At 35.8% G+C, this 13451-nt stretch overlaps 1 protein-coding gene across 1 annotated transcript in view; it reads right to left on the reverse strand.

The window, feature by feature from the left end:
• Positions 1–10132, reverse strand: part of ugcg (UDP-glucose ceramide glucosyltransferase) — a 34222-nt gene extending 24090 nt beyond the window's left edge. The window contains exons 1-2 of the mRNA XM_051120897.1: positions 9882–10132; positions 906–1047 (exon numbers count right to left, since the gene is read on the reverse strand). Of these exons, the coding sequence (XP_050976854.1) occupies positions 906–1047; positions 9882–9979 (240 nt within the window). The 5' untranslated portion in view covers positions 9980–10132. The remainder of the gene's footprint in view (positions 1–905; positions 1048–9881) is intronic.
• Positions 10133–13451: the final 3319 nt, after the last annotated feature.

The following is a 13451-nucleotide window of genomic DNA, read 5'->3' on the forward strand; positions in this document are numbered from 1 at the left end:
ATAGTAGATGCATGCGTGGACTCATTGTTTACAAAGTGCACAGAGATTGTGGGTACAACAGCTGCTTAAAATGGTCATTACTTGTGCTTATTTTGATTGTTACAATGGATTAAAAACTAAAAGATTATGCTTGCTTGCACAAACTCATCCGGGTGTGTTGACTTTTCACCAACTTCCAACTTTTAAGCCTGATCGACTGAAGTTATGGTTGCTTGCTCTTCGGCTGGATATCAATGCTCCCATGAAGTTACTAAAAGCATGGAGGGGCTGCAGCGATCATTTTTCCCCTGATGATTTTAGAGACCCAGAGGGGGATAAAGTACTACTGAAATCATCACCTGTGCCTATGTTTTTTCCAGAACGAACTAAGGTCACACACTGACTGCTGTTCAGTTTCTTGTGAAGACCGACTGTTTTGTGTCTTAAGACCTCAATGTGTCGTCATGAGTCGCATGGTTTAATTTGGTTTTGTCTTTGTATGTTTTTTTGACTCTCAAAGCCGTGGATCCCACTGACTGCCATTATATGACTGACAAACATTCGAGTTAAAAATTTTAGTTTGTGTTCTACTGAAGAAACAAAGTCACCTACATCTTGGATGCCCTGGGGGTAAACAGATAAACATCAAATTTTCATTTTTGGGTGAACTATCCCTTTAAATTCTAAATCTACACTTTAATTTGTCTACCCGTTTGACTGCATGGAAGGTAATAGCACATCTCTCTTCAAGCTGCACAATTTCTGTCCGTAGCAAATACAGGTCAGGATGAGTTACGCCCTGGAGTTTTCTAACTAAGGGTTTTTCAAACACATAATAGCAAATGCATATAATAACAACTTGACTGTCAGCAACTTGAAATAGCAGCACAAGCAACAACAAGGTCAAAGAGTTTAAACAATGGTACCTTAGGATAGTCCAGCTCAAAAAACGTCTCCAGATTGTTTATGAGATTGGGGTCTACACCCTTGAGGGGCTTCAGCAGCGACACACCAGCCAGTTTGCTGTATGGCACCTTTTCTGTAGTCTTCTTGTTGAGATGCAGACGGCTGAAAGATAGAAGAAATATTTTTAGATTACATTTTGCATTTGAGTAACTTGGATTACTTTTTCAAGTAACTAGTAAAAGTAACACAATACTTTAGATAAAGCATTTGTATTTCATTTTTTTAATTGCTGAAGAGAAAAAAATAAATCCAGGCTGGATGAGGAAAAAGTAGCATAAATGTATCCTAACGCATTACTTTATATAAAAAGTAACTAAGTAATCCAATCAGTTACTTTTTTTAAGGAGTAACACTATAGTGTAATGCATTACTTTTAAAAGTAACTTCCTCTAACACTAGTGCATTTCAAAAATCCATCAGGTATAAAAACTTGAGTGCATATCCATGCAAGCAGGAAGTTGGGTTGCTTCCTTTGTGCAGGCTGCTGAATTTCAGGAAGGATTTTGTGGCCTACTTTGCCAGTAGTAAATACTTCTAAAACATTCCTGCGTGATTATGATCATAATCAATCTTTGTAATCATTTACAGAGACAAACGCAGTGACGCAATGAAAAAATATCAAAGTGAATGACACTACAAGACGACGCAAGAGCCAGGTCTATGTTGCAAATTCTGGTTGCTCTATTTGCGAGCGACCTGCAGTAACCAAATGAAGGCTGCAGCACATGAGCATACAGTGGGACGGTGTATTATTTCAAACAGCGATCAACTGTTTGTTTGCAGTTTGACTGGCAGCTGATAGTTCACCTATGCACTGCAACAAGTGACCAAACTGGTTTAGTTTCCCAAGTTACTGCAGTTTCACTATGAAGAATATCTGTGAGCTTTACAAACTTGTCATACTTCTATTAAAGGCGGAAGTCTCACTTGATCTCAAAGTCTGTGGGGTCAGGCGTGTGTCTTTTATTGTTTTTATCGTTCTAGAACACAGATATGATGTTACGAGAACATCTATGGCTGAGCTTACGGATGCAAATCAAATTAGAGCATTCCTAATCATCACAATAGTCTTTAAAAGCCTCTCATATTCAAACTATTTCTGAGAACCGTTTGTGCTCATGTCCTGTTTTGATTGCACAATGCACAGGTAATGCAGAGTTAACCGTGTCAGTGTTTATAGAAGCATTTAAAAACTGGGCGATTTCATCAGCAATTCCAGCACTCTCTGGTTCTCAGGAACTCCACTTGTGCATTTCCTATCTGTTCCTGTCTGAAGGGTCTGGAGTCTTTCCTGACACACTTGCCAGCACTCCACAGAACAAGCGCAGAAGCTTCCAAGACAGCAATAGCCATTAAAAGCTGGAAGAAAGATTTAGCTGTCTGAGCATGTTTGGTTCTGAGAGATAAGTTTGTCTATCTCGACTGCCAAAACATCACTGATGGCAATTTCTTGTGAACGTCAAACAACATTTCAAGCTCCAGCTAATGCAAAGAAAATAAGAACATAAAATGAGAGCTAAACCTCTAGAAATTGCCATTTCTATTAGCGCATAATAAAGCTATATATCAGCCAGGCGGATTAAACTGCAGATATTTGGCCATTTTGAAAATATCAGGAACAACTGATTACCGTGCCTTTAAAATTGAGACCAATACATCATCTGAAAGCTGAATAAATAAGCTTTCTATTGATGTATGTTTTTTAGGATAAGACAATATTTGGCTGAGACATAACTGTTCGAAAATCTAAAAATTGGGAAAAAAAAAAAAAAAAAAAAATCTAAATATTGAGAAAATCACCTTTAAAGTTGTCCAAACGAAGCTTTTAGCAATGCACATTACTAATCAAAAATTAAGTTTTGATATTTACGTTTGTAAATTTACAAGATATTTTCACGGAACATGATTTTCACTTAACATCTACTGATTTTTGGCATAAAAAAATTAGATAATTTTAACCCATACAACATATTGTTGGATATTGCTATATTGGTAATATACCCGTTCAACTTAGGACTGGTTTTGTAGTCCATGGTCACATATGTTGCGTAGGAATAAATGGAATCTGTTTAATGTTACAGTAACTTACTTGATACATGGGATGTATGGTTTGCATATATTAATTAACCTAACTAGCAACCATTTTTCTCAAGTAAAAAACATATAGCGTTCTTCCTTATGTTGCCTTTTTACTATCCCAGACAGACAACAGTTCACTTATTTTCAACAAAGAGCAGTACAGGGGCTGCGTCAAGTTATGATCAAATGCAAATGTGGAATTTTCAGATCCATTTTCCGTCTAGGTGCATTAAAACATTTAAACATTTGTTACTAGGCAGCATGCGACCGCATCACTGGATGTGATGTATTCTGATCAAAACTAGAAGTGTTAGCAATATTTTTGCTATATTTTAAAGTTATAAATAATTATTTTGTAATTATTACACAATTATTTATGGTATTTTGCCCTGGAAAACCTACTCAGTCATTTGTTTTGTGTGGGTATATTCATACAGTCATTATTAATTATTTTAACATGGTGAATAAGTGAGGGCTGCTTTACCACAAGTTTTCAAATTTACCATGTGACTGCCACTAGGGGAACATAAAGGATATAAATAGTGGAAACATGGTTTAAGTGTTATAGTTTGCATCCCAAAAGCTAATTTAATTATTCACATGTGTAGATTAAATACAAAGTCAATGCAAAGACATGAACAGCCACAAATTCATGCCAGGTGACACGACTGCTGCAAATGCATGATATACTCCTTAAATAATAATAATAATTACATTTATATAGCACTTTTCTAAGCGTTCAGAGTGCTTTCTAAGCGTTCAATGCAGCCAATCAGTATACGCTGCCCTCCAAAAGTTTGGAAATGCCCTAGAAAAGTGGGGTTTTGGACAATATTGGCATGAATCCTTTTTAATTTGTGATAATTTTGCACTGATGAGGGACAACACAAACTGCGAAAACATATTTTATTCCATATACATAGAAAAAATGTGCATTTTCGATTCATCAAAATATCCACCATTAGCAGCTATTACAGCTCTGCATAGTCTGGGCATAAATTCATCGTATTCTAAACTTAACTGGCAATCAATTGTTGAAGCTATTAAGGTGTGCTGACCCAAAAATCTTTTAAAAACCTGGGCCAAGTTTAAACCAGTAACCAGGCATCACAGCTGGCAAAGGGGAATGTCTGACTTTGACATGTATATATTGACATTATTATGTAATCAAAATGAAAAGTATTATTGCTGGTCTTCAACGATAATGTCAAGTTACTTTAATGTATTTGCACCAAAAAATGTTAAGGATTTATGCTGATATTGTCCAAAACCACACTTTGCCAGGGTGTTTCCAAACTTTTAGAGGGCAGTGTATATGGGGATTGTTAGGTGGCCATGATGGTCAGAGGCTAATGGGCAAATGAGACCAGGATGCTGAGGTCACACCTCAACTCATCCGAAGGACGGCGCTTTTTTGACAGTATAGTATCCCCATCACTATACTGGGGCGCTAGGAGCATTATACGTGTGTAGTCAGCATTATACGGACGTCTATGACCGCTGCATCTCGCACGTAAGTAAAGCCATGGTCACTGGACTTAAATAAAAATAAAAATACAGGTAAAATACAAAAACATACAATCTACTCCACTTTTCTGCAGCACTGCAGTTTTAAATTTACGTTCTTTTAATACGGCTACGAGATCATGCTGTGACGTATCGATCTGCGGTTGGCCACGGTTTCACGTGATGTGAATTTGCAGGCCAGAGTTCACCAGGCTTGAACTTCGAATGCAGCGAAATGTGAATCTTTTCGCAGGAGCTTGGGTTTCCGGTCTGAGGAATTCGTATTAGTATGCGTATTAATGGAAGTCTATGGAAGTTTTCGGAAAAGTTCGTTTTTTCGTATTCCTCATCCTTTCCTATCAAAATACTTGCTACGAATGCAAAAACACAGAAAATCGAAGCAGATCACGAAAGTTTCGGAGGCAGTGTGTAAGCATGGTTGACATAAGGTAATGTCATATTTATTTTTAAATGTGTGAACATTTCGGACTTAGTGTGCAATGATCCTGACTGCGCCTTAAGACGCCGTATCTAGTTAACAGAATTTAAACTTTTACATGCAGCGCCGCTCATCAGTGTCAGTTCCAAAACACTGGACCAATCAGAAATCCCCAGAGGCGGGGCAAGTGTTGCAAGCTTTTGTTTACAGTAGCAGGTTGGCACAGCAACCTTTGTATTTGACGGCAACATGCCACAGTAGGCATTCTGCACTGCGCTTTTTTAAAATTATTCCTGAGCGCTGCGTCTTGCATTTTCAACGCAAAGACATGTTCTGTGTGAATGTCCAATAAGAACCTAGAGTAGACAAGATTGCAGAGAGGAAGACATGCAACAGAAATCATGAGTCAGAATCACATCTATAACTATGAGGGCTATAAATAAATAAAATAACAATAATCATTAATCAACATTCAGTAAATCGAGATTTTGATTTTAGGTCATATCGTCTACCCTAATAATCAGTTTTGATCACATACACACACTTGCACATTACATAAGTCACCTTGAATGTTCATCACACACATTTCCTGATACCATCCCACCCTCTTCTCTTGATAATTTCCATCTTTTTACCATCAGTAAGGCCAAAACTGACAAGCGCTTTCTCGGTGACCGACAAAATCATATGTAATAAGTTAGTGAAGGAAAGGCCTCTCATTCACGCGTGTGTAATGTTTACGCAGCTCCACACATGAGTCAGTGAGGGAATTTCTAAAGGCTCTGGGAGCAGCTCTTCATCAGTTCATGTGAGAGCCGCTCCTGCTGGAGGTGTCTGCCTCTCTCACGCTCTATTAAATATGGGGGCCAACACGGCCTCATATCACCGCCTCACACCCTCAGCAAAATGGCATAGCAACTCATCCCACCTCCTGCTCAGCGCTCGAAACCTGCACTAAAACACCAAATTACAAAAATAACAATGACTACATTTTAATAAACCACTGGGAGTTCATTTCCCTTTGATTACTCACGGTACACGGATGCCTCAAGGCGGAAACTTGACTTTAAAAATAAAGCATTATTTCCTTTATACAAAAATGAGATTTGTATGTGGAAAACAATGCATCAGTGATACTTCTTCGGTTTGGGTTAATAATGGTGTTTGCCAGGTCATATAACCATAACTATTGTTCATACTTACTTTCGAATAAACCTCCAAGTCGTAGGTAAATAAGCAAATGGATCTGCATTGTTTGTTCTACAAATTCTAAGAATATGCTCGTGCTGCTTGATAAAAGGCAGGGCTCTAAGGTAAGGATCACCTGATGGTCTTGCGTCACTGTATGAATCTTACGCTCAGTTGAACGAATTGTCACTCGCCTCATATATACAACATCTACACTACCAGTCAAAAGTTTTTGAACAGTAAGATTTTTCATATATTAAGTCTCTTCTGCTCAGCAAGCCTGCTTTTATTTGGTACAGCAAAAACATTTTTACTATTTAAAATAACTATTTTCTATTTGAATATATTTTAAAATGTAATTTATTCCTGTGATCAAAGCTGAATTTTCAGCATCATTACTCCAGTCTTCAGTGTCACATGATCCTTCAGAAATCATTCTAATATACTGATTTGCTGTTCACGAAACATTTTTTTTATTATTATTATTATTATTATTATCAATATTTAAAACAGTTGAGTACTTTTTTTATACTTTGATGAATAGAAAAATACAAAGATCAACATTTATCTGAAATAAAAAGCTTTTATAACATTATACACTATACCATTCAAAAGTTTGGAGTCAGTATAATTTATTTATTTATTTATTTATTTTATTTTATTTTTGGAAAGAAACTATAGAAAAGTTAATACTATTTTTTAGCAAGGATGCTTTAAATTGATCAAAAGTAATGATAAGACATTTATAATGTTACAAAAGATTTCTATTTCAGATAAATGCTGTTCTTCTGAACTTTTATTCAAAGAAACCTGAAAAAAAAAAAAAATCTACTCAGCAGTTTTCAACGTAATAATAAAAATTGTTTTTAAGCAGAAAATCAGAACATTAGAATGATGCTAAAAATTCAGCTTTGAAACCACAGGAATAAATTACATTTCAAAATATATTCAAACAGAAAGTAGTTATTTTAAATAGTAAAAATATTTCAATATTTTACCATTTTGCAGTAAAAATCTTACTGTTCAAAAACTTTTGACTGGTTGTGCATGTCTTTATGCCACAACGTAAAAATAACTTGTCTGTTAATGCTGGAATTACAATAAAAATATAACAATTTACCTTAAAATGCATAATTTATAATATTTATTTATAATTAATTTTAAATGCATGTTTAATATAAAATGCATTTTTTATATATTGTTGTATATTTAATAACATTGATGATTTTTTTGGTGATGAAAATATTGTAATATTGGCAAGAACAAATCTAAACTATTAAGATATGAAAGATTTATTTATTTTACTTACAATTTTTTAAAACTAATTTACAATGGTCCTGTTTACCTGCAAAAAACGTTTTCTGACCTTTACTTCAAAAAAAGACTCATAAGGCCGATAAGTGAAATCTAGATAAAACCTTTGGTAGACTCTAAACTACCAGTATTTTATCTCTGTGGCAATCCGACATAAAGCCATGTGCAACTTCCCAACTTTACGCGAAGAGGAAAGGATTACATAAAGACATTTCACTAAACAGATCCTATCCCACTGGGTCAAACGTCACATACCACACAAATAACATCAGAGCTGAGCAATCAGGAAACATAGTACACAAGGAAGGACTCACTCCACTTGGGCGAGGTTCCCACAGGAAGGGCTGCACATCATCCCCATACCTGACTACTGAAACTAGGTGTACTCGGGACTCTCAGTTACATCACCGAACCTGTATTTCTTCATCCTAACGTCTGACACTGCCATTGAAGAATTACCCAGCCAGATTAACAAATACATTTCTGATTCTGATTAACACTGACTCCGTTTATCTCATTTCAGGTGTCAATAAAGGTGATTTTAAAAGTAAACCCATTAAAACACCTCTGCCTCTTAACATGTAGTGGAAAAAACTAATAACAGACCATTGTCTACTCACAAAAAGACATCATCAACATAACGTGGCTTAACAAGTGAACTTCTATCTGTTACAAAGAAAGCAGTTGACCTCAGGGTACAGCCTGATCAGGAAATTCAGTCCTTTCCCATCTCACAACAGATCAATGTGAGTGACCTCATGAAGACTCACGCTGCTGGACAGCAGAAGTAGCATGACCAGCCACGTGCCGTTGTGTGGTCAAAGCTACAATAAAATATAAAAAAATAACAAAAAAAAAACGTCATGCACAGTCATCTTTTCAAACCAGAATCCATTAAAATAAGGATTTTCTGTGACATTTCTGCATACTTAAAGCTTTTAGTGAAAACCTTCACTCAATTATGAGTGCATAAAGACTTAAAAACTTGTTAGGATGGTTGGGGTGCTTGTTTTTTTTAAAAATGAGATTTTAAAACCTGGAGCTTGTACAAAAACACAAAAGCTCATGAGCAGTGGAAATGAGAAATTTTACATTATGCCAAGTATTTCGCAACACAAGATGAGTCTACAAAGGAAGCTGACATCTCGAGACTTTTTCGAATGAGTCTTATGACCCGCGGCGACCTTCCCTGGTGCATTTTTGCATTAGCGGGTGTGCATGAACACCTCATTTGGGAGTTTGCAAATGTCCGAAAACAATTGTGTAAGACGGACGAGAAGAGCCTGCATGATCAGCCTGACTCAGAGAAAGCAAATGTTTTTTTTTTTTTTTTGTATTCTGTAGTAGAATCAGAGCATGATAGAAACCAAGCCAACTCACATGACACATTGTTGCAGGTGGAGGAAACTCCCAACTCACAGCTCCACAGTCAACAATGTTCACTTCATTATATGCTGAGTATCATATGATACACATGCCAGTCAGAAGATCAGACACACTTGACTGTCTGTATATACTGTATACAGACTATTGATGTCATTTTATAAATTTAACTGGAGGGGAAATACATACATATGCATACATAAATTCTACTTTATTCTAAAAAGGCATCAATACAATAGCCTGGTGTTAAATATATATGTCCATCTGACAGAATAGATTTATATGATATTATGATATTAGATAATCAATAGAAGACGGTGTGTTGTGAATAATAAACAACACTACCCATCTTCATAAAAAAAAAACTATGGCTTTTATTAATGGTAAACAAACATGCACAGGTTTTCTAAACACGACCAAACAAAACCATTACAACATAAAAACATTCCAGTCAAACCCTAAAAGCCGGTTGTCTAGTGAAGCTAACGTTAACTAGCTTTGACCCCCACCACAGACAATTAATAAAAGCCCCCTGAGAAATTAAACCCCCGAGTGATTTAAAAACCCACTAGACTTCGTAAACTAACGAATAAAATAACAAGGACAGCGCGCAGTAGCTATGCTAACTATCATCGCTAGCGATAAGAAAGGAGATTAATAGAAGACTAGCCGTAGGCTAATGTGGGTATGATTGACGTATTTTTAATATGAATTTATCCCCAGCCAGCTGTGCTAACACTATAAACGTTTTGAAAGCTATAAATATGTTTTCATTTAAACAGTCACGAGTTGAACAGGAAACCCGTGTTCTGTTAGCCCGACACCCCATCTGCACTAAACGCGAGCGCCGCGCCGCGCCGCGCCGCGCCGCACCGCACCGCACCACACCACACCACACCGCTCCCGCTACAATCAACGAATCTGTCTACGCTGCAAGCTCGCGATCCGCGTCGCTAAAAATAAAGGAAGCGTCCCGTGCGTCGCTTTTCAGGATCTCTCTCAAAACAGTAATGCCGCGTTCACTTACACGTAGATGATGGACACGAGGTGCATGAGCCAGAGGACGATAAACAAGAGAAATCCGAAGATGGAGAAGCCTTGCAGGGCTAGATCGAGCAGGGCCATGGCTGTCCTGTGTCCGGATGCGCTGACACCTCAGTGTTCGGCCCTAATGCTGAAAGCTCTCTCTCTCGCGCTCACACACACTCACACTCTCATACACACATTCAGATGACTGAGCTCCGAGCGGGCGGGTCTGCGGGGAATCAGCGCATAGCAGAAGTGATGACGCGGAAATATGGGTGGGGCTGAGAAGATGAACTGCTGGTGGGTGGAGTCTACCGGATTGCGCCAAAAAAGTATTTTTTTCCTGGCTGTTTACCAGTATCATTTAGTTTTTAATGGTATTTCAAATCGGTCTTTAATTTTGATATTTTCATAAAAAAAAATTTTGTTTGTATGTTAAAGTTTTAATAATAATAATATGTGTGTGTGTGTGTTAATATTATTTAAGTTTTAGTTATTTATTTATTTTTAATTATCTATCTATCTATCTATCTATCTATCTATCTATCTATCTATCTATCTATCTATCTATCTAGCACCTTGATGCCATTTATTTTTTATTTTATTTATATATTTATTTATTTATTGCACGTCCATGCAATTCAATATAAATTAAATGTGCCGATGGTAATTTTTCTATTCATTTACCTTCTTTTATTTATTTATTTATTTTGCACTTCCATGCAATTCAGTGGAAATTAAATGTGCTGATGGTTATTTATTTATTTATTTATTTATTGCACTTCCATGCAATTTATTGGAAAATTAAATGTGGTGCTGATGATTTTATTTATTTGTTTATTTTTGCACTGCCATGCAATTTAGTGTAACTTAAATGTGCTGATAGTGATTGTATTTATTTATTTATTTTGGCACTTCCATGCAATTTAGTGGAAATTAAATGTGCTACTGATGATTTATCTGTCTATTTATTTATTTATTTATTTATTTATTTTTGCACTTCTATGAAATTTAGTGGAAATGGAATGTGCTGATGGTGATTTATCTGTCTACTTATTTATATATTTATTTATTTATTTATTTTTGCACTTCCATGCAATTTAGTGGAAATTAAATGTGCTACTGATGATTTATCTATTTATTTATCTATTTATTTATTTATTTATTTATTTTTGCACTTCCATGAAATTTAGTGGAAATTAAATGTGCTGATGGTGATTTATCTGTCTTATTTATTTACTTATTTTGGTACTTTCATAAAATTGAGTGGAAATTAAATGTGTGTGTGTATTAATATTATTTCAGTTTTAGTTATTTATTTATTTTTAATTATCTATCTATCTATCTATCTATCTTTTTTTTTTTGCACTTCCGTGAAATATAATATAAATTAAATGTGCTGATGGCGATTTTCTTTTCTTTTTTTTTTTTTTTTTGCACCTTGATGCCATTTATTTTTTATTTTATTTATATATTTATTTATTTATTGCACGTCCATGCAATTCAATATAAATTAAATGTGCCGATGGTAATTTTTCTATTCATTTACCTTCTTTTATTTATTTATTTATTTTGCACTTCCATGCAATTCAGTGGAAATTAAATGTGGTGCTGATGATTTTATTTATTTGTTTATTTTTGCACTGCCATGCAATTTAGTGTAACTTAAATGTGCTGATAGTGATTGTATTTATTTATTTATTTTGGCACTTCCATGCAATTTAGTGGAAATTAAATGTGCTACTGATGATTTATCTGTCTATTTATTTATTTATTTATTTTTGCACTTCCATGAAATTTAGTGGAAATGGAATGTGCTGATGGTGATTTTATTTATTTGTGTATTTTTGCACACTTCCATGCAATTTGGTGGAAATTAAATTTGCTGATGGTGATTTATCTGTCTTATTTATTTATTTATTTATTTACTTATTTTGGCACTTGAGTGGAAATTAAATGTGCTGATAGTGATTTTATTTATTTATATGTTTGTTTGTTTTGGCACTTCCATGCAATTTAGTGGAAATTAAATGTGCTGAAGGTGATTTTTTGCACTTCATGCAAAGTTTATTCAAATTAAATGTGCCGATGTGATGTGATTTTTTAAAAATTCCTTTAATAATTATAATGCACATAAAATTCCCCCACGCTCTGTCAGCATAAATGTGTCAGACAACCGACTCGTGCTTTGTGTGTCAATCATTGTTCTGACTTGCTCTTAAAAATCTCTGTGATCTCTTGTGTATGGACTTTGGAGAGCTTATATCAGCATTTACGTGTGAGGATGGATTATAAATCGAGTCAATGGGGCCAGGGTCCTGGGGCCTCTAACCATTACGGGCGTTCAGCAGAGAGGCCTGCCATGACCATACAACAGGAAACCAGTCATCGTCAATGTCTTTTAAATGTATTTAAACTTTAAACATATTTATACGAATCATGCCACATAAGTGTCCTTTTGCCAAAGTGTATTTATTTCTGCAATTGTGACTTCATGAGTTTATTTCTCATACTTGTGGTGTACTTTTTGAGTATTGAATACATTTGGACAACTTTTAACAATGCAAAGTAAACAGGCAGATTGACAGGAAGTGTTACTATTTATTTTGGAATTTTAATCTAATTTCTAGAAGTTTAGCGAGATTCCCAGGAACTTGGATACTTCCCTGAGTTCTTCATTAGTTATAGTGAATGCTTGGCTTGTAATCAGGAATCTATACTAGCAAACCTATCCACATGTCCTATCATGCAAAGCGTCCAAGGCAAATGAGCTGATACAATAAAATACTGTATAAATTGAATATCATATGAATTGTCATATGATCGTCAAATTATCATCTCAGAAGTCGTGCATTGCAGGAGAGTTGCGCAGAGTCGACTGATGGTACGTGCCAGGCTCTTCCGATCCTCTGTGATAGCTTTATTCAGTAAACCGATAGCCTGCGGTCTGAAAGATTCTCCGTACTGTTGGTAGAACGTCGTTGTACATATATCTGACGCATGAGAGAAGCAGCTGGGTGTGCTGGAGGAGGACATGTGAGTTGTCCCACATCATTTCTTGGGCCTTTCGTGTTCACAGAATGAGATGATACTTTGTAGGGCCGCTTCGGCGATTTCACAGATGTCTGCAAAGGTTTGGAGGCGGTTTCTGTTCCTGGTTGTGAGAGACAAGCAGGCAATAAAGAAACACAGAATACTTATAACACAGGAGCCGTAGGAAGTACGTAGGATGCTTGTTTGGGAACCAACCAGTTTGGGGAACAAGCAGGCTTCTGGACCATTTGGATATTTCAGTGGGGTTTCCAGTTTCTCCAAGCTTTAGAAGTAAAATAGACAACAGAAACAATCTTGAATGGACTCACAACTTTACTAGTTTATGATTCGTTTGTTATGCAATAAGACTGAAGCTGTAGTTTATAAGCACAGTATGAAGGGACAAATATATAGCCCAGTTCTTGCATCAGTCAGACTCTCTCTGGAAATGTTTTATGACGAACAATAAAAAATGAAAGCTATAACCGATGATTTACTTACGTAGTTAACAATTACATTTTATTATACGACAGGTTAC

Source organism: Labeo rohita, chromosome 10 (assembly GCF_022985175.1).
Source record: "Labeo rohita strain BAU-BD-2019 chromosome 10, IGBB_LRoh.1.0, whole genome shotgun sequence".
NCBI lineage: Eukaryota > Metazoa > Chordata > Actinopteri > Cypriniformes > Cyprinidae > Labeo > Labeo rohita.